A 22,629-nucleotide genomic window follows, 5' to 3' on the forward strand; every position below is an offset into this window, starting at 1 on the left:
CAAACCTTTTGGAGATGCTCTTTTAATTAAATAGGTATCTACATTATTTATTTAGATGAGTTAGCCCTTTACTGAATTTTGTATTAGTTTTTCCATATTTGGTCACTAGTTTCCTATAATATTGCAATGTTACAACCTTGCATTCATTTAGCTTCAGTCTTTTGAAAATATAGTTCAATATAGAGAGGTAGGTACTAGGTACCTAGGTAGGTATATAATGAGACATGTTTAAAGTTTGATCAGTATTGAAATCTTACCATCTGGGATTGGACCTCGGCAGCATGAATTTCAGCAGACCCAGCATTGGCGTGATACCCGTACCGGCCGCCACGAAGTATATCTCCTTCACCCCTTTAAGCTGTAATATAATATAATACATATTATTAAAAGCTCTCGTAGTCTTGTGTAAATAGATGGTCTTAAAATCCGCACTGACCTTACGCTTAAATATTTTATAGTGACGTGTATCAAAATGCAACGGAAAATTTAGGGTCGACCAAACTAAACAGTCTGTCACCATTAAAACGATCGCAAATTCTTTTGTATGGGAATTTTCATACTGCTCAATGGTGTTTATCAGTCCATCAATTGTGGTTGACGCAACTGGCCCTTACTTAAATGAAACAATGTCGAAGGTTCTAAAATATCCAGCGATTTAAAGCCGATCATACCATGTTTAAAGTTTCTTAAGTTCGCCACGCCTGGTAGTGAGAAGACGCAATAATGCCAGTACTTACCTAATTAATCTGTAATCCTATATTCTCGGAATCGGCGCCACTCGATCGAGAAGCAATACAAATTGCCTTATCAGAAGGTTGGATCCCGTTTCGGGTTTCGCGAAGTTTCGTAAGAAAGTGTAAAGCATAAATGAATCATAATAAACATAATATATGAATACCAGAAGAGTGTAAAAACTATCGTTGTGACGTTATTTGACTATTTTTTTTTATTGCATGGCTTTTATCGAATATAATATCTATGTAACTAGATTAGGTAAAAGAAATTAAATAACGTACCTATATTGTTATCGAAGTTTTAGGTACTTTGCCTTATTCGTACTTGTAGTAGAAGAGCCGGCCGCAAATTTTCTAACCGACTTGATACCACGATGAAATGCACAATGGTTTAAAAGTGATGCTAAGACCGAATTCGATAGTCTGCCACGGCGGAACTTGCCGAAAGTACGAAAAAGAAGGCCACTTCCGGTGCGAAAAAAGGGGGCTCATTTAACCCATCTGATACCGAAATAATAGTTATGGCAGCAGTTAGAAATTTACATGTAGACACAGAAAAGCGAAGTCTGCCAGTATTTTTTTTGCCGGAAGTGCTTGGCAGACGCTCTCAAAGGTGGCCACCAGGACCCCTAATTTAACCCATCTGATACCACCATGAAACCAATTCCAGTCGGTAGGTATGAACCCTCATGTCAGGAATATATAAGTCTGCCAAGGCTAATCCGGTCGAAACACCTTGGCAGACGAGATTATGTGAGCAAGGTAAACCATAGGTTACCCTACACTAACCCATCTGATACCACCATGAAACCAATTCCAGTCGGTAGGTATGAACCCCCATTTTAGGAATATATAAGTCTGCCAAGGTTTTTCCTGCCGAAACACCTTGGCAGACGAGATTACAAGCAAGATGACCATCGGTTACCGTAGACTAACCCATCTGATACCACGATGAAACCAATTCCAGTCGGTAGGTATGAACCCTCATTTCAGGAATATATAAGTCTGCCAAGGGCTTTTCCTGCCGAAACACCTTGGCAGACGAGATTATGTTAGCAAGGTGTACATCAGTTACCCTACATCAACCCATCTGATACCACCATAAAACCAATTCCAGTCGGTAGGTATGAACCCCCATTTTAGGAATATATAAGTCTGCCAAGGCTTTTCCTGCCGAAACACCTTGGCAGACGAGATTATAAGCAAGATGACCATCGGTTACCGTACACTAACTCATCTGATACCATCATGAAACCAATTCCAGTCGGTAGGTATGAACCCTCATTTCAGGAATATATAAGTCTGCCAAGGCCTGTCCTGCCGAAACACCTTGGCAGACGAGATTATGTTACCAAGATGTACATCAGTTACATGAAACCAATTCCAGTCAGTAGGTATGAACCCGCATTTCAGGAATATATAAGTCTGCCAAGGTGTTTCGGCAGGAAAAGGAAAAGAAATAGGGGTTCATACCTACCGACTGGAATTGGTTTCATGGTGGTACCAGGTGGGTTGATGTAGGGTAACTGATGTACACCTTGCTAACATAATTTCGTCTGCCAAGGTGTTTCGGCAGGAAAAGCCCTGGTAGACTTATATATTCCTGAAAAGAGGGTTCATACCCACCGACTGGAATTGGTTTCATCGTGGTATCAGATCGGTTAGTGTACGGTAACCGATGGTCATCTTGCTTATAATCTCGTCTGCCAAGGTGTTTCGGCAGGAAAAACCTTGGCAGACTTATATATTCCTAAAATGGGGGTTCATACCTACCGACTGGAATTGGTTTCATGGTGGTGTCAGATGGGTTAGTGTAGGGTAACCGATCGTTACCTTGTTGGTAATCTCGTCTGCCAAGGTGTTTCGGCAGGAAAAGCCTTGGCAGACTTATATATTCCTGACATGAGGGTTCATACCTACTGACTGGAATTCGTTTCATGGTGGTATCAGATGGGTTAAATTATGGGTCCTGGTGGCCACCTTTGAGAGCGTCTGCCAAGCACTTCCAGCAAAATAAATACTGGCAGACTTCGCTTTTCTGTGTCTACATGTAAATTTCTAACTGCTGCCATAACTATTATTTCGGTATCAGATGGGTTAAATCAGCCCCCTTTTTTCGCACCGGAAGTGGCCTTCTTTTTCGTACTTTCGGCAAGTTCCGCCGAGGCAGACTATCGAATTCGGTCTTAGCATCACTTTTATGGGAAACCATTGTGCATTTCATCGTGGTATCAAGTCGGTTAGAAAATTTGCGGCCGGCTCTTCTACTATTGTTTTCCGAAAACTTCTATCTGTTGTATGCTGTAGGCGACCATGTTGGTATCTAATACTTTTATGAGTAGAGTAAATATTTAAAATATATTTACATCACAAATTACAAATAAACAACCTTTATTATTGACACGTAACCAAGGAGAGGGGAGCGTACGTTGCCAAGTGAAAATACTTGTGCGCTCGAGTGCCTTTATTTTTAGAGGGCCCTCATTTGAAATATGAACATTATGAACTGAACATCATTCAAATTATGTAATATGAGGAGTAAATTAAAATTGGCATGATGTTCGACGACCGGTCTGGCCTAGTGGGTAGTGCCCTGCCTATGAAGCCGATGGTCCCGGGTTCGAATCCTGGTAAGGGCATTTATTTGTATGATGATACAGATATTTGTTCCTGAGTCATGGTTGTTTTCTATGTATTTAAGTATTTATATATTATATATATCGTTGTCTGAGTACCCACAACACAAGCTTTCTTGAGCTTACCGTGGGGCTTAGTCAATTTGTGTAAAAAATTTAATGTCCTTAATATTTATTTATTATTATTATTTATTTATCTCTTTATTTATTTTTCGTCTTAAGTTAGGTTTGTTATAATATGAAAATAAAAGTAAAATATAAAAAAACACTTACAAAACAATAAAAAATACATATAAACACATTATAAGAAACCTAACCTAGGGTGCCGCCGGCAGCGGAGCTTGGCCCAAGCTGCCGGTGGTCAGGGCCGCAGAGTGAGGAACCGACGTACTATACGCGCCGTGTCCAATATTACCGCCTTCTGCATCTGACCCTTGATCCAACCACCCAGCGAGAGTCTCTCTAGGTGTTGGTCGAGACTCTTCGCTATGAGACCGTTCGCTGACACAACTATCGGAACAATGATCGTCGACGCTATTTATTTATTATTATTAAGTCAGTAGCAAAGGTCGCAACTGACTCAACAACTCGGTACTGAATAACAAGGCATAAAATACAGGGTGAAATTCTAATCTCCAGCTGTACTCTGCGTAGTGACTTTATAGTTCATACTGAACAACTTTTATTATGGGACCAATGCTGAAATCACAAAAATTTGGCTTTTTCATACATTCCGGCTGATGTGATGCCGCTGATTTATATGGGAAAAGAATCATAGAGAGCCACTTTCTTACCATATGTAGCTGGAAGTTTCCGTAAGGTCCGGAGACTGTGACTTCATCGCCAGGCTGTAACGCAGTCAGGTAGGGTGACAACGCGCCAGTGTCGTACCCCTTCACGGCGAGGTGTATGGCACTATCCCGTTCCGCACCAGGTCCCCAGCCCTCACCGACAGGTGTGTACGATCTCACGCATTCCACGTCTGTAACAATTGAATTTAATATACATATGTAAGATGTTTTCTTACTTTTCCCACCTCGGGTCGGCAAACCTATAAAAAAAAGAAACCTCAGTAAATCCTGAAGTTTAGCGACCGCCTTGTAAATTCCATTGTTCTCGGACAAACTGTGAGAATTGAGAAACAAATTTTATACCTGTAATTTTAGGGTATAATTCGGTACGTGACACTGCCTCGTTATTGCAGGGATATTGCTACATATAGGGCCAAATACACAAAAATAAATCGTTCGTTAACATTTGTAAGTTTGGCAGTATGTTGGCAGTTCTCTTTGGTGGTGAGTGGTATACAAAAGCAAGCGTCGTGCGCGTCGTCGTAGAGTGGAACTAAGCTCTTCTTCTTCCTCGATTCCTCATGACTGAGGGTCGCGACCACAGGGTCGTTATTTTGAGCACATTTTGTACATTACATTTTGTCTAGTGAAATAGAAAAATTGGGAATGTCTCCAAAAACTGCCTATAAAACTCCCAAACCCCCAAGTAATAAACTCCCAAAGTTAACAAAGCATTGAACAAAAGTCAAATTTTGAACTCCTAAAGTTTATTTTGAACAAAATAAAGTTTGACGGGTTATTTTCGTTAACTTTTTAATTAGTTATTCAATTCACGCACACGATACCTACACCGAATGCCCCGCTTATTGACTGCTTACAAAAGTAGCTGTTACGTGTGAAATATTGTCAATGTCAACAGAATAAGGGATTAATAAGGGCCTGACATTTATGATACTCCATTAATATTAATCCTAACTTTATGTTCGTAACAAGCAAACGGATAACGATGCCCGGAGTAATCTCATGGGTCCCGTAAGGTATTAAGCCGATTACCTACATCACGTTACCGAGTAGGTATATTTCCTAGGGAGAACAAGGATAGGTATTGTGATCTCCATCCATAGGTACGCGTAGTTTTATGGATCGCGGCGTTACACTACTTACAGTTATACTTACCTACTGTTTGGGCTGAGGCGGTGCACTTAAACAGCAATAGGAATAAAGGTACTCCGTTGACTGTAAGCACGGATCGCTTGTCTGAGAAGAGACACTGAGAGCGGTTTCGCACTACGTCCGATCCGAATCCATGAAAATATGGTCCGTAGTAGCCGTAGAACTATTTCTATGGTAAGTTACGCACTAGATCCGATCTCCGTCATCCGATTTCTTTCCGTCATTCAACGTGTGCGGTGCGTAACTTATTACCATAGAAATAGTTCTACGGCTACTACGGACCATATTTTCACGGGTTCGGATCGGATTCGGATCGGACGTAGTGCGAAACCGCTCTGAGGAGGTAGGTAAGTATGATATTTTTAGGATGCAGATAGTGATACGATTATATAATATTGTATGGTCGTCTTTCTCGTAGGTAATTTCCAAGAGAGACAATTATTATTTTTCCACTTTTTTGCCTTCAACATAAAACAGGAGTTACGTTAATCTATTATAGGCACCATGATTTATACGATTTTGTCATTTTCTGGGCCTAATGAAAACAAGGTTAAGGAAGCTTGTTTTAATCCGTACCATACATAATTATGTAAGTATTAAGTAAGTACCTACAGGTGCGCTTGCTCGCGGTCGGTGTCCTTTTCTGTCAAGACAAAAATATAAGTACTCAGAAATATTTGTCACTGTGAAAAAGGAACCATTCTCTAATTCATTAATTATGTATGATGAAAAAACCTTCAACAACAAAATAAAATCGGTCCCGGTATACCTAAGTACATACCTAAGGGATAAGTAAAGGTCGGAAAGGGTCTGGATTTTTTTTATCGTATAATGTTTCAGTCACTTGATGATAATAACATATCAATAGAAAAGTTAATCTGAAATCGGCGCTCCTTAAATAAGTATTTTATTGAATGGCATTTTCATTAAAATGGTTAAGATGTGTATTCTGCGAATGTATATAGTGACGAGCAATTACAGAACTATGTGTTTGTTGCGAACGCAACCTTTATTTGTATAATACAGTAACTAAACGCAGCCGTCGGGCTCGGCTAGTATTTGGAAGCTTTTTCTAAAGCACCAATAGGAGCGCTCCACATATTATGTATCGCGGCCAATTAGAGGCACCCAAATCTTAACCACTATTTTCGGACATTCAAATTATGCAAATCACTCTTTCATCAGCCTCCATACGATTACCACACCACTTTTACATTTAACCGTTTAGTCAAGGAACCCTTGTAAAACCAGTACCTATTGAAATTATAATAGTTTACTTCAAATCGAAGCTTTTTATTTGAGTCGTCGAGATCCTGACCTGCACGGCGGCTACATGTTAGATCTGGTCGAGGTCACTGCACACACTTTGTTGGGACTGAGTAAATAATCGTAGGTACACTAACGTACAGAACGTCAGCTGCTGAGCATACTACGATGAAAGTTCGTATTAATTAGTTACACGCACATGTCTTTCCTTTCTGTCACGTAATACGTACCTAGCCGTCAGCCCGTCATACGTTACGTTATACGATTTAAGGCTGCGGTCTGTTTGACCACACGCCGTCCATAGCGGGCACGTCCATTCGCGACTATGTTCGTAAATGTAGATATGCTATGATTGCTAGTGGTCAGGCTGACCCACCACACGCGAATTTCAAAATTTAAATCATAGCCATGCAAAATAAAACAACGTCGCCCAACTAATCGAAACTAATTTTGTTATAATACTATCTGCCATCTGCATCAAATAATTCACGTCAGTCAATTACTTACTGTAACGAACACGACCATAGTCTAATAAAACATGGTCTTCCATTCCCAGAGTGACACGGGCTTACGTCACAACAACATGGCCGCTATATATAGCGCTATCGCATATTATCATATAGCGCTGTCGCATGATGACGTAGGCCCGTGTCAGTTAGGTGACCTAGAAAAGACGGGAATGGAGTACCAGGCGGAGTATATTATTATACCATGAACACGACATGGCGCGTTAGTAAAACCGTAAGTACCTAATATCTTCGCCTCGTCGTAACCTGCCACGCCTATTAACAGTAAATATACCTACCTATACCTCAAGTTTTCCAGTCAAGTGTGTAGTAAAGTAAGGTAGCTAGTAGCTATACTCGTATGTGCCTACTGCAGTATCTACCTACTTATACGGGTCGATGTGGGTCAATAATACTTTAATCAGAACTATCATGACTTGTGAGTTAGAGTACCTACTTAGAGTTAGTTATATAGAGTGTTGTTTTGATTGATGGCTTCCAGGCTTAGGCTTAGGCAGCCGCCTTTATAACATGATAGACAGGTCAGGTAAATAATTCACAAAAAGAGGTCAAGTCGAAACAAAACTTACTAATTGTAAGCCGGCATTATCCCGTCAATTAGGGTTACCGGGTCGGATTTGCTATTTTACAGGACAGCTATGTTCAAAATTCGTGATTTACGGTTAAAATTCCGACACGTACCTATCTAATAATTATGACGTGTTTGCTAGAAACGTTACAAAACTCCTAATTAGGGCGAGCGAAGCGAGCCCTATCACTAATCGACGAACTATGCATTCTTGTGGTACACTTTACGGAAAAACTACTGCACTGTTAGGTTTGAAATTTAACATAGTAATTTAAATTAATGTCTAGATGTGTTATCAAACATAAAAATATCATTTTATAAACCTAAAAAAATAAAATAAAGTAATAACACTTTGTATTACTACTAGCGCCATCTGTTGGCAAAATGATGAATTAACATTCGTGCTAATGTTAATTATTTCTTTCTCTAACAGATGGCGTTAGTAATAAATAAATAAATAAATATTGGACATTCTTATACAAATTGACTACTTAAGAAGGCTTGTGTTGTGGGTATTCAGACAATACGATACCTATGTGGTGTTTTCAAGTTCAATAATGTCGATGGCGCTTACGCCATTAACAACGATGAATACCAAAGTGGGTACAATTTTGGATTCAACCCACCTCGCTTCACTTGGTTTGATTCCCATTTTAGCAATTCAGTTTTTGTGAATACCTACTTGAACAATCAATCTTGCTGTATATTTACTGCGGAGGTCAATTTACTCGTATGTTTTGTGTAGGGCATGCTCCCGGGAATTCCCGGTTCTCAAATTCCCGGGAATTCCCGGGAATTTCATTGTGTCGAAAGAACCGGTACTGAAGACCCGGTACCGGTACTTCCCGGTTCTCATCAATATGCGTATTTATTCCCATTTTAATACTAGTACTTTAGCTCGGGACATTAAATCACATTTAATAATGTTGCTATGAAACGGGGGACCCAAATAACCCGACAAATTAACCTGGTAAAAAGTAGGTATTCCAATCGATATTACGTTTTGGCTCGAGTAAGTAGGATATTAGGTATATTCGAATATTCATCTTTCTTTCTAGGAAGTTGGTTTTATATGAAAAAAATCCATGGTCGGGTCATAGTGCTGAGTGCATCGACTACGGGGCCTCCCGTGTAACTCGTAATGCCATGCCCATCAGGCGGAGGTAAACCAGCGATTCGTAGGGCTGGTGGCTCTAGCCTATAGCCAAGGTTTTGCGATGAAAGCGCGTGCAATAATATTGACTTGTAGTGATTAGGTATTGGGAATTTCCAAGGGGGCGTAGCGGAAGATTTACAAAAATGTGAGCGAGCATAGGCAAAGTCTCAAACTGTAGAAGGCCGTGTGCAGGTTGGTTTCGTAAAATAGGTTTGATAAAATAAGTCATTTATCAATACGCATGTAATAATTTATATGAAAATAAGTCATTCATAAAGATTGTACACTAACACAAACAATTTCTTAAGTATAATCTTAATATGCCTTGAGAACCGGGAAGAACCGGGAATCCCGGTTCCAGCCATGCCCAGAACCGGGAAATGAAATTCTTGGTACCGGAACCGGTACTGCATGCCCTAGTTTTGTGACGCTGACGATGTGATGATCAGTCATGTTGTGTTAGCAAACTTAAATCGGGTATTTTCAGTTCGATATACAGTTTTGGCGCCATTAATTTATTACGTAAGACGATTTTGGGGTGGAGGGGGGTCGAACATATATTATTTTTTTTTACAAGGGGGTGGGAGGGGGTTTTCATAGTTCTTAAGTAAGATCACAAAGATGCGATATCTTTTTTAATTTCTATGAAATTATGACGTTTAAAATAATACTTCCACACTCTATGCTATCAAACACGGTGCAGAGTTAGCTTAAAAGAGCTCAAGTACCTTTGTACAGGTACAAACAAACATTCATAAAAATATTTTTTTGAAAATAAATTAAATTGGTGGGAGGGGGACGAGGTCAGCCTATTCTTATTATTTCTTACATAGGGGAGGGAGGGGGTCAAAAGCTGGCAAAAATTGTCTTACGTAATTAATGAATGGCGCCTTTAGTGTTACTATTGCTTGGAACTGCTAAAATTATAAATAAAGATAAGCATAATTAATACAAACTTCAGTAACTTAGGGCCGATACAGACGGACTACAACCCGACTGAAACTTGTATGGGAACTGCACGCCAATCGAAACGTCGGCGTGCAGTTCAGCAAAATGACCCAGTACCCTGGCAGTACCTAGTGGAACTCAGGTTTGGTGTAACAAAGGCACATTATGGTTTGGTCATCCGACTCATCTTGATGAGCACTTAGGAGAGTAGTACCCAAGATAGAGCCGATGCCGAACCCTGGCAGTACCTAGTGGAGCTCGGGTTTGATGCAACATACATAGACACACGTTGTTTTGGATATCCAACTCGTCATGATGATCACTGGGTAGATCAGTACTTTCAGTACCCAAGATAGCTGATGCTTAACCCTGACAGTGCCTAATGGAGCTCGGGTTTTATACAACATAGGCACACGCTGTTTTGGTCATGCAACTCGTCTTGATGAGAACTTAGGAAAGTAGTACCCAAGATAGAGCTGATGCTGAACCCTGGCTGTACCTAGTGGAACTCGATCAGGTTTGATGCAACATAGACACACGCTATTTTGGACATCCGACTCGTCATGATGAGCACTTGGGAAAACAGTACCCAAGATAGAACTCATGCTGAACCCTGGCAGTACCTAGTGGAACTCAGGTTTGTTGCAACATAGGCACACGCTGTTTTGGCCATCCGACTCGTCTTGATGAGCACTTAGGAGATTAGTACCCAAGATAGAACTGATGCTAAACCCTGGCTGTACTTAGTGGAACTCAGGTTTGGTGCAACATTAGGCACACGCTGTTTTGGTCATCTGACACGTCTTAATGAGAACTTGGAAGAACAGTACCCAAGATAGAGCTGGTGCTGGACCCTGGCTGTACCTAGTGGAACTGTGTGTGTTAGTTAATGTGTGGAGCAGCGTGATTACCGCCAGTAGGTGTCCAGACGGGATAGTTTTTCGATCAATTGTGTGGAGTGGACGCAAAAATAAATTCAAGAACATTGGCTCACTGACTCAACATTATGTAGGAAAGCCAGTTGGGTTCCTTAGAAAAAGTACTGGGCGGCCGTGTAGGATGTAATAAGCACTTATGAAATTGTATATTACGTGTGGATGATATTGGCAATTTGATTTTGTTGTCTGGACACGTTTTTAAAGGACAAAGTAAAAGCTGTAACAGACAGGCGTACCGGACAGCAACCGGTTCGGTACGTTAAGGTAGAAAACCTCCGCGAGCCCTTACAAAGCTCTGCTTTTTGCTAGTTATACATATGTAGATGTTTTGAAACGAGACGTTATTCAATTAGTGGCAAACCTGCCGTAAAAAAAGCCTGGGTACTTGTAAACTGTAAAAGTAGCCGTAGTTAGGTTCGTATGTACATGGTTCGTGAGCAAAGTCTAAAATTTTGCACCATAATATCACTTAGCAGAAATAAGTTTACGGCCAGACAATCAGTCAGTATTCTCATGCCAGTTACCCACACCGTTCGTGTCCCTGACAGCAACTTATTTTCGACTTTTCTAGCCTCTGCCCGCGACTGCATCCGCGTAAACGTCATAAACTGGCTTCTACCCCATCTCTCTGTAATACTCTTGTATTAAATTGCAGCCCCTATTAACCCCTAATCACTTTACCGCTTCGACGAGGGCGCGGGCGCCGCTAGCGACAGCAGCACCGTGCCGTGCGACACTCGCGACACGCGCGCCGCTCAACACGACACGGAGCGCGGTGTCGACACTGCCGGCCTAGCCAAGGTTACAATCGCTATCGCTTCGACAACGAAAAGCTTTATGTCTCTCTATCACTCTTCTATATTAGTGCGACAGTGACAGTTGCGTTTAAATCGCTACGGAGCGTAAGCGATTGGCATCTTGGCTACGCGGCCTGGCCTTACCGCGTCTGCTACCGCCTCGCCGCAGGCTCACACGGTTGGGTCGGTACAGCTTAGCTTAGTATATTTACTTACCAGATATAGTCCTATGCACTCGCACATGATGCCCCAGCGGCGCCACCAGCGCCTGCGCGTGCGCCGCTAGCGACAGCAGCACCGTGTCGTGCGACACCCGCGACACGCGCGCCACACGACACGACACGGAGCGCGGCGTCGACACGCGACTTGCCGCGCCCGCCACTGCTTCCCCGCAGGTCTTCCACACGCCCGGCTCCGCTTTGTGTGATATCACCTATGAGTTGAAGAATGGAAATACCTACTTAAACATTTTGTAATGTCAGCTTTCAGCTAATACGCAATGCGTGAAAAATTTGAAGAGTGAAGTCAACTTAAAGTAATTATGAAAATGAGCAATCTTAGTCATATTTGTCTGACCTATTTGTCTGTCTGACCAGGTTCATAAGTCGTCCTCATGATGTTTACAGTGGGTATATATATGTATATATATACTTATATATGTGTATATATTTACGTATGTAAGTATATTTATTTATTTATGTATAATATTACTTATGATGCATATATAATGCCATATATTATAGTTTAGTGTTTTTTTTTTCTTTCCAAATTTACTGTAACTATTCTGAGCCTGCACCAACTAGATCTTTCGGTTTAGCCCATGGTTGACTGGTAGAGAATGCCTTCAGGCATTAAGTCCGCCATTTGTACTCTTCATTTATTGTGCAATAAAGTTTAAATAAAAAAATTAAATATTTCGCTTTAAATATAAATTATTCGTGCAACAGAAGGATAGACCAGCAAATTTTAAGTACGACATTGTTGATGTCTATCTGCCTACTTGTACAAATCGGAGTTAATTTTGGCTACTTTATTTCGATACCTTCGATACCAAAGGATAAAGTGTTCAACTCCCTCAAAATGGGCAAGCCAGTAGAAATCGAATCCCACAATCGATGTGGACTTGTAGAGCGATCATAATTTCGAAAGCGGATATTTGGAAATTGAAATCACAATGCGACCGTGTTAACTATTAATTGCACCCGATGTAGACACGACTGTAGTTAGCAATACCGATTTTTTTTTAAATCTACATATCATACGACCTATACGAGTAGGTTGTATTGTATTAAATCTGCACTATAAGTTTCATACTGGGTTACGTCTGGTCTGGCAGTATCGTAAAAAACATATTCAAAATTAAAGGAAGCTTTTATTATACGCAGCGCTTAAACTTTTATGAAACGATTTTTTTTATTGGTCTTCTTGCTAATACGATAAAAAATACTTTTACCATAAACGCCGAAAATTTTATACTTTAAAGAAAAATAACCGCAAGAATATACGAACCTCGATTTTTCCGCTTTCAGCGAACACTCGCAGCTGTAATGCTTCTAACAATTTCGCCTCGGGAACTAATTTGAGTGTTCGCACCCACCCGTTAGTGGCTACTTCAACAAACAAAATCCCTTCAATGATCCTTGCACAGCCGCCCGGGTTTGCCAGCGGCCCCGTGTATACCGACAACGTCAGTTTAGTAGACGTTTGAATCCAATCAAAGCGGAGAGGCGACGGGGCGGTGTCACTTTTTTCCGACGTTTTGACAGGGCTCGCAGCTGCTCTCCGACTTATTGACACCGGCAGATCGCTGGATTGTATTAAACTCTGCATTATTTTGCTTGGCGGACTGCCTTTAAGGTTCTCTTCGCTCTTTGCCGACATTTTTTTTCTAACAGGGGTGATACAATTAGCAAGATTTTCCATGGACTTTCTGACGAGCTCTTGAGCTTTGGAGGGTTCCCTGAGACGGTTTTCTGATTTGGGGGAAGGATTGTATGGGCCGAAGAGTTCCTCCGCGTCCGGCCTGTCTAATAGTCGTAGCGGACCCACGAGGCATTTCGCGAGAAGGGAATCGTAGTTTACCCACGGATGTACTTTATCAAATAGTTGAGTAGCGTCTATTCCCACTCCCCGCATTAATTCCTCTGGACCTGAATACAGAACAAAATGTAAGTATTCCTTAGAGAACTTAAGAAATTTTTCGAAAGCTTCAAAGTAAACCTTACCTCCAGGATGGTAAGGCAAATAATGTGTAATGTTGTACACGCGACCTCGGATAGCTAACCAGGCGTCATCTGAAAACACATTAGCCCGTAAATAACAATATCAAGTCCGGGTTAGTTCGCATAAACAGTATTATACAAGTGACAATAACTTTGCGTATTATGCACGGAGAGTTCGTCCGGCGACACGGGCCGCATACGGCCGCCGACGCCCGTGAGGTCTTTCCCGGAGTTGCCAAGCCGGATCCAGTCCATCAGACTGTGTCCGGGCTGCAGTGCGCATTTGTTCCTGGGATTGCCTGCAACAAACAAAAACGAAAACCTTTAAACGATGTGATTATTATAGATTGCCTAGGATTACCTATGATTATGTCAGTAATAATAAAGGTGGTGGTCTAGTTCTCGACATACTAATGCCCAATAGATGACACCCTGCTGTCACCTCTATTGACAATGACTTAAGTTTCAAGATGACATGTACTGGGATCGCGTCGGGCACCAGTACCACCACCTTGCGTACGCACATTTTTTCTCAAACTTTTACTTAGTTTGATTTTAAGAGCCTTGTACCAAAAACGGACATTCATCAGCACCCTCCCAGTTGTGGTAGAGAGCGTACAAAGTGACTTTTCACGTTGATGCGCATTATGTGTTTACGGTAGTCGGTAGGTACAGTCAAGTGCATAAATATGTATACATTTCTTCACCTTAACCCATTGCAATAAGGTGAAAAAATGTATAAATATTTATGCACTCGACTGTACAATAAACTAATATCGTACAGCTGTTTAGACAGCTCGCTGATATTTATTTTCAAGAAATTTCATTGCCTTTTGTTTAACAGGTGTTTTGGTAATAGGTTAACTATTTTTTACGAGCACTAAACAGGAATAATCTCGGATAATACTATTTTTTTTGGAAAATAAATTAGGCGTTTGCACTCTGTGTTTACCTTTCTCCTAAGACGCTTATTGTTCATTCGTCCATTAAATTGGACGTCGAGTAATACCTAATGCTTATTCTATTTCCCTCAAAGGGTATTTGTAAATTCAATCCAGACCTCTAACCCCTATCTAAATCGTAATTCTGTTGTGAATAGCTTTTGTATACTCTAAGCGGGCCGTGTCCAATTTACATTTCCAATTAATTAATATAAATAATAACCCAAGAATGGATGGTGTGACAGGAATTCTAGGGACGTTAATCTAGGTTCCAATTTTCACGAATAAATAATGGTCATTTATGTAAAGACAGCTTGTGGGTGCGTTTTAATCGGGAATTACATTTAGTTGTTAGCTCAGTAACCAAATACTTAAGCAGTTTTCGCTGTATTCCGTCAGAACACACTAAAGGATGACTCATGCTAGACGGGGCCGGGCCGGGTCAGAGCTTCCGGCGCTTCATATTCAGCCGTCATAGAAAATCACATGACGGCAGGGGGGTGTCACTACGCAGTTTAGGTACATTTGGCCGGCACCCTCCCGGCGTAGGGCAGTGGGCTGCCGCTCGACCGCACGATAGTCGTGTCACGTGACGCTCGTGCAATGAAGATTCACCGTTCGTGCGCGGTTATAAGTTTCAATTTTGTTGCAGGCGGCGAGTATAGGTATAATTTTATACCTAAATCTGACTTTTGTGAAGGCGTGAATTTTCTGTACGGTAGTACTATTAGTTATTCTGTGATGACGGACGCCTCGGCCCGGGCCTAGCGTGAGTTATCCTTAATACAAAGCTGACCATAATATTAGTAGCTAATTTTCAAGGTATGTACCTACATATGTATAACTATTTTAAATATGAATAAATTCTAACTTTAGGAGAATCCTGTGCTTAATAAATTTAACTCCCAATGTTATTTATCGGACTACGGAGTACGGACAGGGCAGAAAATTAACTGTGACTTATTTAATTTATTTGCGAATGGATTTTTCATCTGTTTATGTAAACATAACTTCACCGGTTGGCGTTTGTGAACAAATGACGCCGTTCCCAACTGATCAATAAATCAAAGCTCCCTTAATTTATGAAACCTTCAAAGTTCCCTTTTTTCCTCTCGATACCAATCAAATTAGTATTGTACTGTTGACTTTCCGGACATCTGATTTGTTCAGTTCCGCCTGGTACAGAAGTCTTATTAATGGAGCGGACGCCCTCATTGATTACTTACTTGCTAATGAGTATAATTTGATGAAGACTTTTTAAAGGAACAAACGTATAAATTATTAGAGTAGAATATAATAGTTTTTATTCGTAAACACACAGACAATATACATTACATAGAAAGAATATAGTGAAAATAAAATAAGTGTCACGAAATGGCCCAATCTTAGTTCTCTAGTTAGTTATATTAAGAAAATCTCAGCGAATCATAAAGTACAGCGTGGAACAAAGATATCGAGATATAAAACCTGAATTGCCACAAGTAACGGGTCCATATAACTCCCTCGACAGTTCCCCTCATGTGTGATATCATATTGCCGTCGACTTTTAGACGTCCCACAGGGTTTCCTTCTAGGATAAAATATATAGGCTATTACGTTAATCTTCCACATTAACTAGGTGCCTTGAGACAGACACTAACCGATTGCCCATCTACTCACGTACTCCAGCCGACGGATTTTTATTGACTATCCGACACTTCTTACAAAGTAGGATAATAATGCTAGAGGACTGACTTTATTGAATTTACTTGTATGTAGTTCGCGATAGCTACAATAGTTTGATGTTTTGTTTTTAACTTAACGGATTTGTAAATTAGCAATCTAAGTAAATACTGCTCACTTGCTTAAGAACCCGTAGGGTATGTTTCAACATTTATAGGGGTAAATCGTAAGTTCCTCGCTTGAGTTATTTTAATCGTTTTTGGACATATTACCATATCGTAGGATCTAATGTTCAGCCAGCGTAGCTCAAGCAATAAGTAAACTTCGTAATACAAATCGTTAAGTTACATGTGCCACCATTAGAGGCGCTTGAAAGTAATGAGTCCCAAACTTCTCTGTTACGAATCAATATTGGGCAACTTAATTGAGAACGACGAAATTTCGCAGCTTTTACTAAGTTCTGCACTGAAATAGATTACAGTTTGACAGACTTGACTTGTTAATTAGGATTCCAGTAATATTGTTTGACTAATTAAACTAGAGTGGTAGATGTTTGACATTTCGTTTGTGTTTTTTAGCAAGCAAAACTTTAATCAGACTATGGGTTGTTTCGCAAAAATCTCTTTCGAAGGGGGTATAATGTAGCTTATTCACCTAGCTCTGTCATAAAAATGAATCGACACCTCAGTCGCTATAATATCGGCTCAAAAATCGGGGTAAATTAGATTTGACGCTACGGCACAACACACGACACAAACATACCATCATACGCACATTTAAAAAAATACCTTACGTACATAGGTACCGGCCTAAACGGCCAAAAATCATAATTCTTGCCGTCTTCAGGTAAAGTAACCGAATAAAATATCCAATGTCAATTCTACAGGCTTAAGCTTTTTCGTGTCAATTTTTAAAATACCAACGGTAAGAATATTTGTGTCGTTTTTTCGGGCAACTCAAAGTTAAAATATAACTTTGCAAACCTGCTAGGGTCCAGGCCGCGTAGTCAAGATGCCAATCGCTTACGCTCCGTAGCGATCGAAACGCAACTGTGACTGTCATACTAATATGGAAGAGTCATAGAGAGACATAATGCTTTTTGTTGTCGAAGCGATAGCGATTGTAACCTTGGCTAGGCCGGCAGCTCTCAATCTAATACTAAAACTCCTGCATAGATTTCCAAGCTACTTCTTTAACCTTGTCCCTGTGTTCTTAATATCTTTCAAGTTAAAGACCCGCTTCCAGCCCAAGTAACAATTTGTGGTACTATAGTGGTCAATAGAACGTTTCCTAAATACCACCTAAGGTCCTATAAAAGACCTAAGAAGGTTGTATAAAGCCGAAATGGCGCATCTTTAGTGCCATTCAGTGATATAGTAGACCTGTAGCAGTGTCAGCCGTGACGTTTTAGGTCTATAAAAGTGATGTAATGCATGACTCTTGTGCTAATTTGTTGTCAGAAACGCCATTATAGTGTTAATTTATACTATAGTAGCATTTGAGATTCCATTATAGTGCTTGTTTTATACTATAGTAGTATTTGAAATTCTATTATAGTGCTTTTTTATACTATTGTAGAATTCATAGTTCCTTTACTACTTGTTGTGTGTTTACTTCACAAAAACGGTACTAAGTAAAATGGTGATAAATAAAGACGTTATATTAATATGCGCCATTTAGATGTCGAATAATTCGGTCTTTAGTGCAAAAAGTATATGGGACGGAAGTTTTACCGTTAGAATAGTATTAGGTTAATGAGGAATTTTAAATGCCCCCTCGATTTATTTATGTTTTTAATAAAATAATTTAATAAAATATTATGATATTCACCATAGTTACTACTATACAGCCAAGAAGTAAATCCGACGCTTTTATAGGCTAACTATAGAACTTAGGACGAAATATTCACCGCCATCATGATTAAAATTAGGGTTCCAAAAGAATTTTGCTGTGACCCAGTTGCACCTACAAACTCTTTAGAAAGATATAGGATTTTTTTTTAATTTAGATGTAGTCATTACTGTTGTTTCCTTTTTCAATGAGATTGGTAAAAAAAATGTGCTAATAATGGATGTCGATAAATATCTAAACCGTCACGATTTTATGCTTGTATTAAATCATTGATGATAAATCTCACCTACAATCACTAATATCACTGGGGTCTTTTTTATCAATTCATTAAAATATAAAAATATTTTGTACGGAACCACATTATGTGGCTTAGGCCTGAACTTATATAAGCAAGATATAAGTAGCCATTACAGATCAAATTGATCATTTACAAGTAGTCGTTTTCTACCTTTATGTATCTAACTCGGTTTATAAAAGACATAAAAACTCAGCTATAACGCTGTTGTCTTTTAAAAGAAAAAACAAAACCACTATACAACAGTTTTGTGATATAAAAGAGTCATTGTGACGTTTACAGCGATGAGATATAATAGGGATTTAAAAACTACTAAAGCGCTTTTTAACGCTATAAATATGTCCCAAAAACGCTACTATAGAGCAAAACAGTTCTATAATAGTGTTCATATGACTACTAAAGTATTATGTACTATAGCAGTGATCTCTAAAGCCACTATATCCTATAATCGTTGTATAGTTGGGTTTTTGTCACTGTTTAAACACAAAACTATAGCGGCTTGCAGGGAACCTTAATAGCGCAAACTACTAAAGTATTATGTACTATAGCAGTGATCTCTAAAGCCACTATATCCTAAAATCGTTGTATAGTTGGGTTTTTCTCACTGTTAAAACACAAAACTATAGCGGCTTGCAGGGAACCTTAATAGCGCAAACTACTAAAGTATTATGTACTATAGCAGTCATCTCTAAAGCCACTATATCCTAAAATCGTTGTATAGTTGGGTTTTTCTCACTGTTAAAACACAAAACTATAGCGGCTTGCAGGGAACCTTAATAGCGCAAACTACTAAAGTATTATGTACTATAGCAGTCATCTCTAAAGCCACTATATCCTAAAATCGTTGTATAGTTGGGTTTTTGTCACTATTAAAACACAAAACTATAGCGGCTTGGCAGGGAACCTTAATAGCGCAAATTAGTTGCATAAAAGTGATTCCAAATACTATTATACAGTAATATTGCTCTATAGTGATTATATTTGAACCTGTTATAGTACACGCCTGTAACGGCTCTATAAAATGATGATGTAAACCTTTACATCAATTGCTTATAGAATATATTAGCTGTATAAGCCTATAGAGCAAAAAGGTGTTGCCAAGCGCTTTTATACGACAGGTGGTCATCTCTGAAACCTTAATACGACGTCTATACAAGCTTTTAGCGATAAAAACTAAAATTATAGGACTAAAATGTTACTTGGGAGGTTTTCGATTGGCCTAACATTTATTACACCTTCACCTATAAACGTCTTGATGAGTACCTATATAAAGACGAGTACAGTCGAAACTTATTTTAATTTCTAGCTCATAAGTAACAAATTAACAAGTTACCAAGGCAATTTTACAGAAAAAAATATTTTTATATTTTTTTCAGATAAGCCGCCTTGGTAGGCATTAACAGGCGTTCCCCTAGTCGTAGTAATAGTCATACACAATGTATGGTCAGTCCATACGTTTGTCTGACATGGCTATTTTTACGTTAACTACGTATACATTTCACGTGCCCCTCCCCCGTAAAAATCGGCAGACTGTTTTGGGGCTATTCATAAATTACGTCATTTCAAATTAGGGGGGGGGGGGGTCTGGACATCGGATGACGGTAGCATGAAGTAGGAGGAAATGGGGTCATTTGAAGCATGATTTTTGGATGATTATAGGGGGGGGGGGGGGTCAAAAATCGTCAAAAATCGATGACGTAATTTATGGACAGCCCCTTTGTACCGAAAATTACAGACAAGGCGTCTCCGTTTGGTTATATCCTCTAAGGAGTCTAAGGCCTTAGCTGACAACCCCGGATATTATAAGATAATGCTGCAGGATATTTGTAATTTCCTTAAAAGGAATGCTACACAACCGGCGTCGGACGCAAAAATGAGGAAGATAAAATAGGCTTTTCACATTATCCGACATGTTATTACGGAGAACATAATATATAGCTGGAAGTGTCGGAACCCGTTTGATAAATAAAGTAAAAAATTTTAGCTGACATCACAATTAAACATAGTACCTACAATCTACGTAATGTAACATCAATATCATATTGAAATTTTTAAAGTTCGAATAGCTATTCAAGTTTCAAGTACAAACAGCAACACTCCTAACTGTACATCGGTGGACCTTATTACGAAAGGCATAAGGTCCACCGATGTACATTTAACAGTGTGGACAATGGTACGTTTTCAAACTAAACGTATCGATTGAAAATTGATAGCCGCGTCAGGTTGCTGTCTGAAAACCCTCACTTTTCCGAGCCACACACTGACATAGCATATTGTATTGCAGGTTGAATTGAACGCTGTATTTTTATAGGTTTTTGCGCCGCGTCATGAACACGCTTCTCCAACGAAAATTAATTTTACAAAGGCACGTTTTTACTATCGTTTGTAGACGGAGGTTCATATAATAAACAAAAGATGCGACGATATTAAAAATAATAGGCTTAATATTTAGAACAATCTCGCAAAATGTTTTTATGCCCCTTTTTTAGGGTTCCGTACCCAAAGGGTAAAACGGGACCCTATTACTAACACTCCGCTGTCCGTCCGTCCGTCCGTCTGTCACCAGGCTGTATCTCACGAACCGTGATAGCTAGACAGTTGAAATTTTCACAGATGATGTATTTCTGTTGCCGCTATAACAACAAATACCTACTAAAAACAGACGTTTAAAATGACACTTTCACTGCGTGGGCTATTAAAATCGCTGCAGACATTTCTTGGTCTAACTCTAATAATAAATCACGGAAAATGTCAAATTTTCATGTATTTTAATGCGAATAGTGGACAAGACACTTGAAACGGCGCGTAAGCGCTGCGCTAACAGAAGCGAAGCATTTGTAATTAACGCAGTAAGCGTCTTGGGCGCATTTGCAAACACGATAACACGATCCTAGAGTAACGTTCTATTTAACGATAGGATTGCTTCATGGCACTTAAAATAATTAGGGAGGATGTAAAAACTTACTTTAAAATGTCTGTTTATATTTACAACGGAGTTAAACTAATAGGTAACTAAGTGAATTCATATTCATATTCAATCATGTATTTACATAAACACATAGAAATGGATGCATTGCAAATAGGTTCAATTTTTACAACAGCAAAAAATTTAGGACAAATAAATTTAACAAGAATAAACAATAGAGATCAGAAATACCTAATGATGATGTATACTTATGTATTTATCAAATTAAAACAAAGAATTTAATTGAACAATATAGGTATTTATTCAGTTTTCAAACATTCGACACCGAAATCCCCGGGGTATGCTAATACTTACCAAAATTGAAACAAAACTTCGTTCAGATATAGGTTGAATTTAATTAAACAAGAGTGTTTTCAATATCCATGGGTCCTACTCCTACGTTTCATATTCTTACATAATAGTAGGTATACTATTAAATTTGATGTTCATAAAATAGCAATGAAATCACTTAAATATGATTCACATATTTTCGTTTGTGTTACTCGTGGCTATGACTATATGTAAAAGCATGAAGAGGTTAAAAATTATAAACATTACATAGGTATATATGTTGCTAATATCAATTCACAAACATATTTATATTCCCTCCAATGCGTCTACATGTCTTTCAAACATAATCAAAATAAAGACTGGTTATGAAAACACGCTTTCGTCAGCTCCGTATAAAGAAAAGAAGCAGCATCCGAGAACACAAACAAGATTAAAGGATAACACGGTACAAGCTCTGCCAACATACCGGATTAATCTAAATATTAACGCTATAAAGCTCCGTTATATTGCGTTAGTACGCTGTTTCACGTAAGTGCCTATTAGGCGAAGGCTAGACGTTCACGTCGTCCGTCAGTATAACAATACTGTTGTTATACTGACGGATTGACGTTGTATAATTACGGAGGTGAATATGTCACGAAACAACGAACCGAGTCACCAGACGAACAAAGTTTGGTGAATGTAATGTGTCATTACTTTACACATGCATTATAAGTATTCAATATTTAGGTACATTAACTACACGATCAGAAGAAGACAATTTTATTGCACGTCTAGCCTTCGCCTTACAAAGATAAAAACAATTATTTGGGGAAAGGAGGAAAGCAAGGTGTAGGGCTTTTTTTGTCCACGTTTACTTTCATCGTTA

The 22,629-nt window shown here is 39.3% G+C and overlaps 1 protein-coding gene across 2 annotated transcripts in view; it reads right to left on the reverse strand.

The window, feature by feature from the left end:
• Window positions 1-22,629, reverse strand: part of LOC134797606 (cytochrome b5 reductase 4) — a 77,327-nt gene that overhangs the window by 2,707 nt on the left and 51,991 nt on the right. For both annotated transcript variants that reach the window (XM_063769918.1, XM_063769919.1), the window contains exons 2-7: window positions 13,909-14,055; window positions 13,760-13,828; window positions 13,044-13,684; window positions 11,751-11,967; window positions 4,165-4,352; window positions 258-358 (exon numbers count right to left, since the gene is read on the reverse strand). In XM_063769918.1, the coding sequence (XP_063625988.1) occupies window positions 258-358; window positions 4,165-4,352; window positions 11,751-11,967; window positions 13,044-13,684; window positions 13,760-13,828; window positions 13,909-14,055 (1,363 nt within the window). The remainder of the gene's footprint in view (window positions 1-257; window positions 359-4,164; window positions 4,353-11,750; window positions 11,968-13,043; window positions 13,685-13,759; window positions 13,829-13,908; window positions 14,056-22,629) is intronic.

Source organism: Cydia splendana, chromosome 15 (assembly GCF_910591565.1).
Source record: "Cydia splendana chromosome 15, ilCydSple1.2, whole genome shotgun sequence".
NCBI classification, from domain to species: Eukaryota; Metazoa; Arthropoda; class Insecta; order Lepidoptera; family Tortricidae; genus Cydia; species Cydia splendana.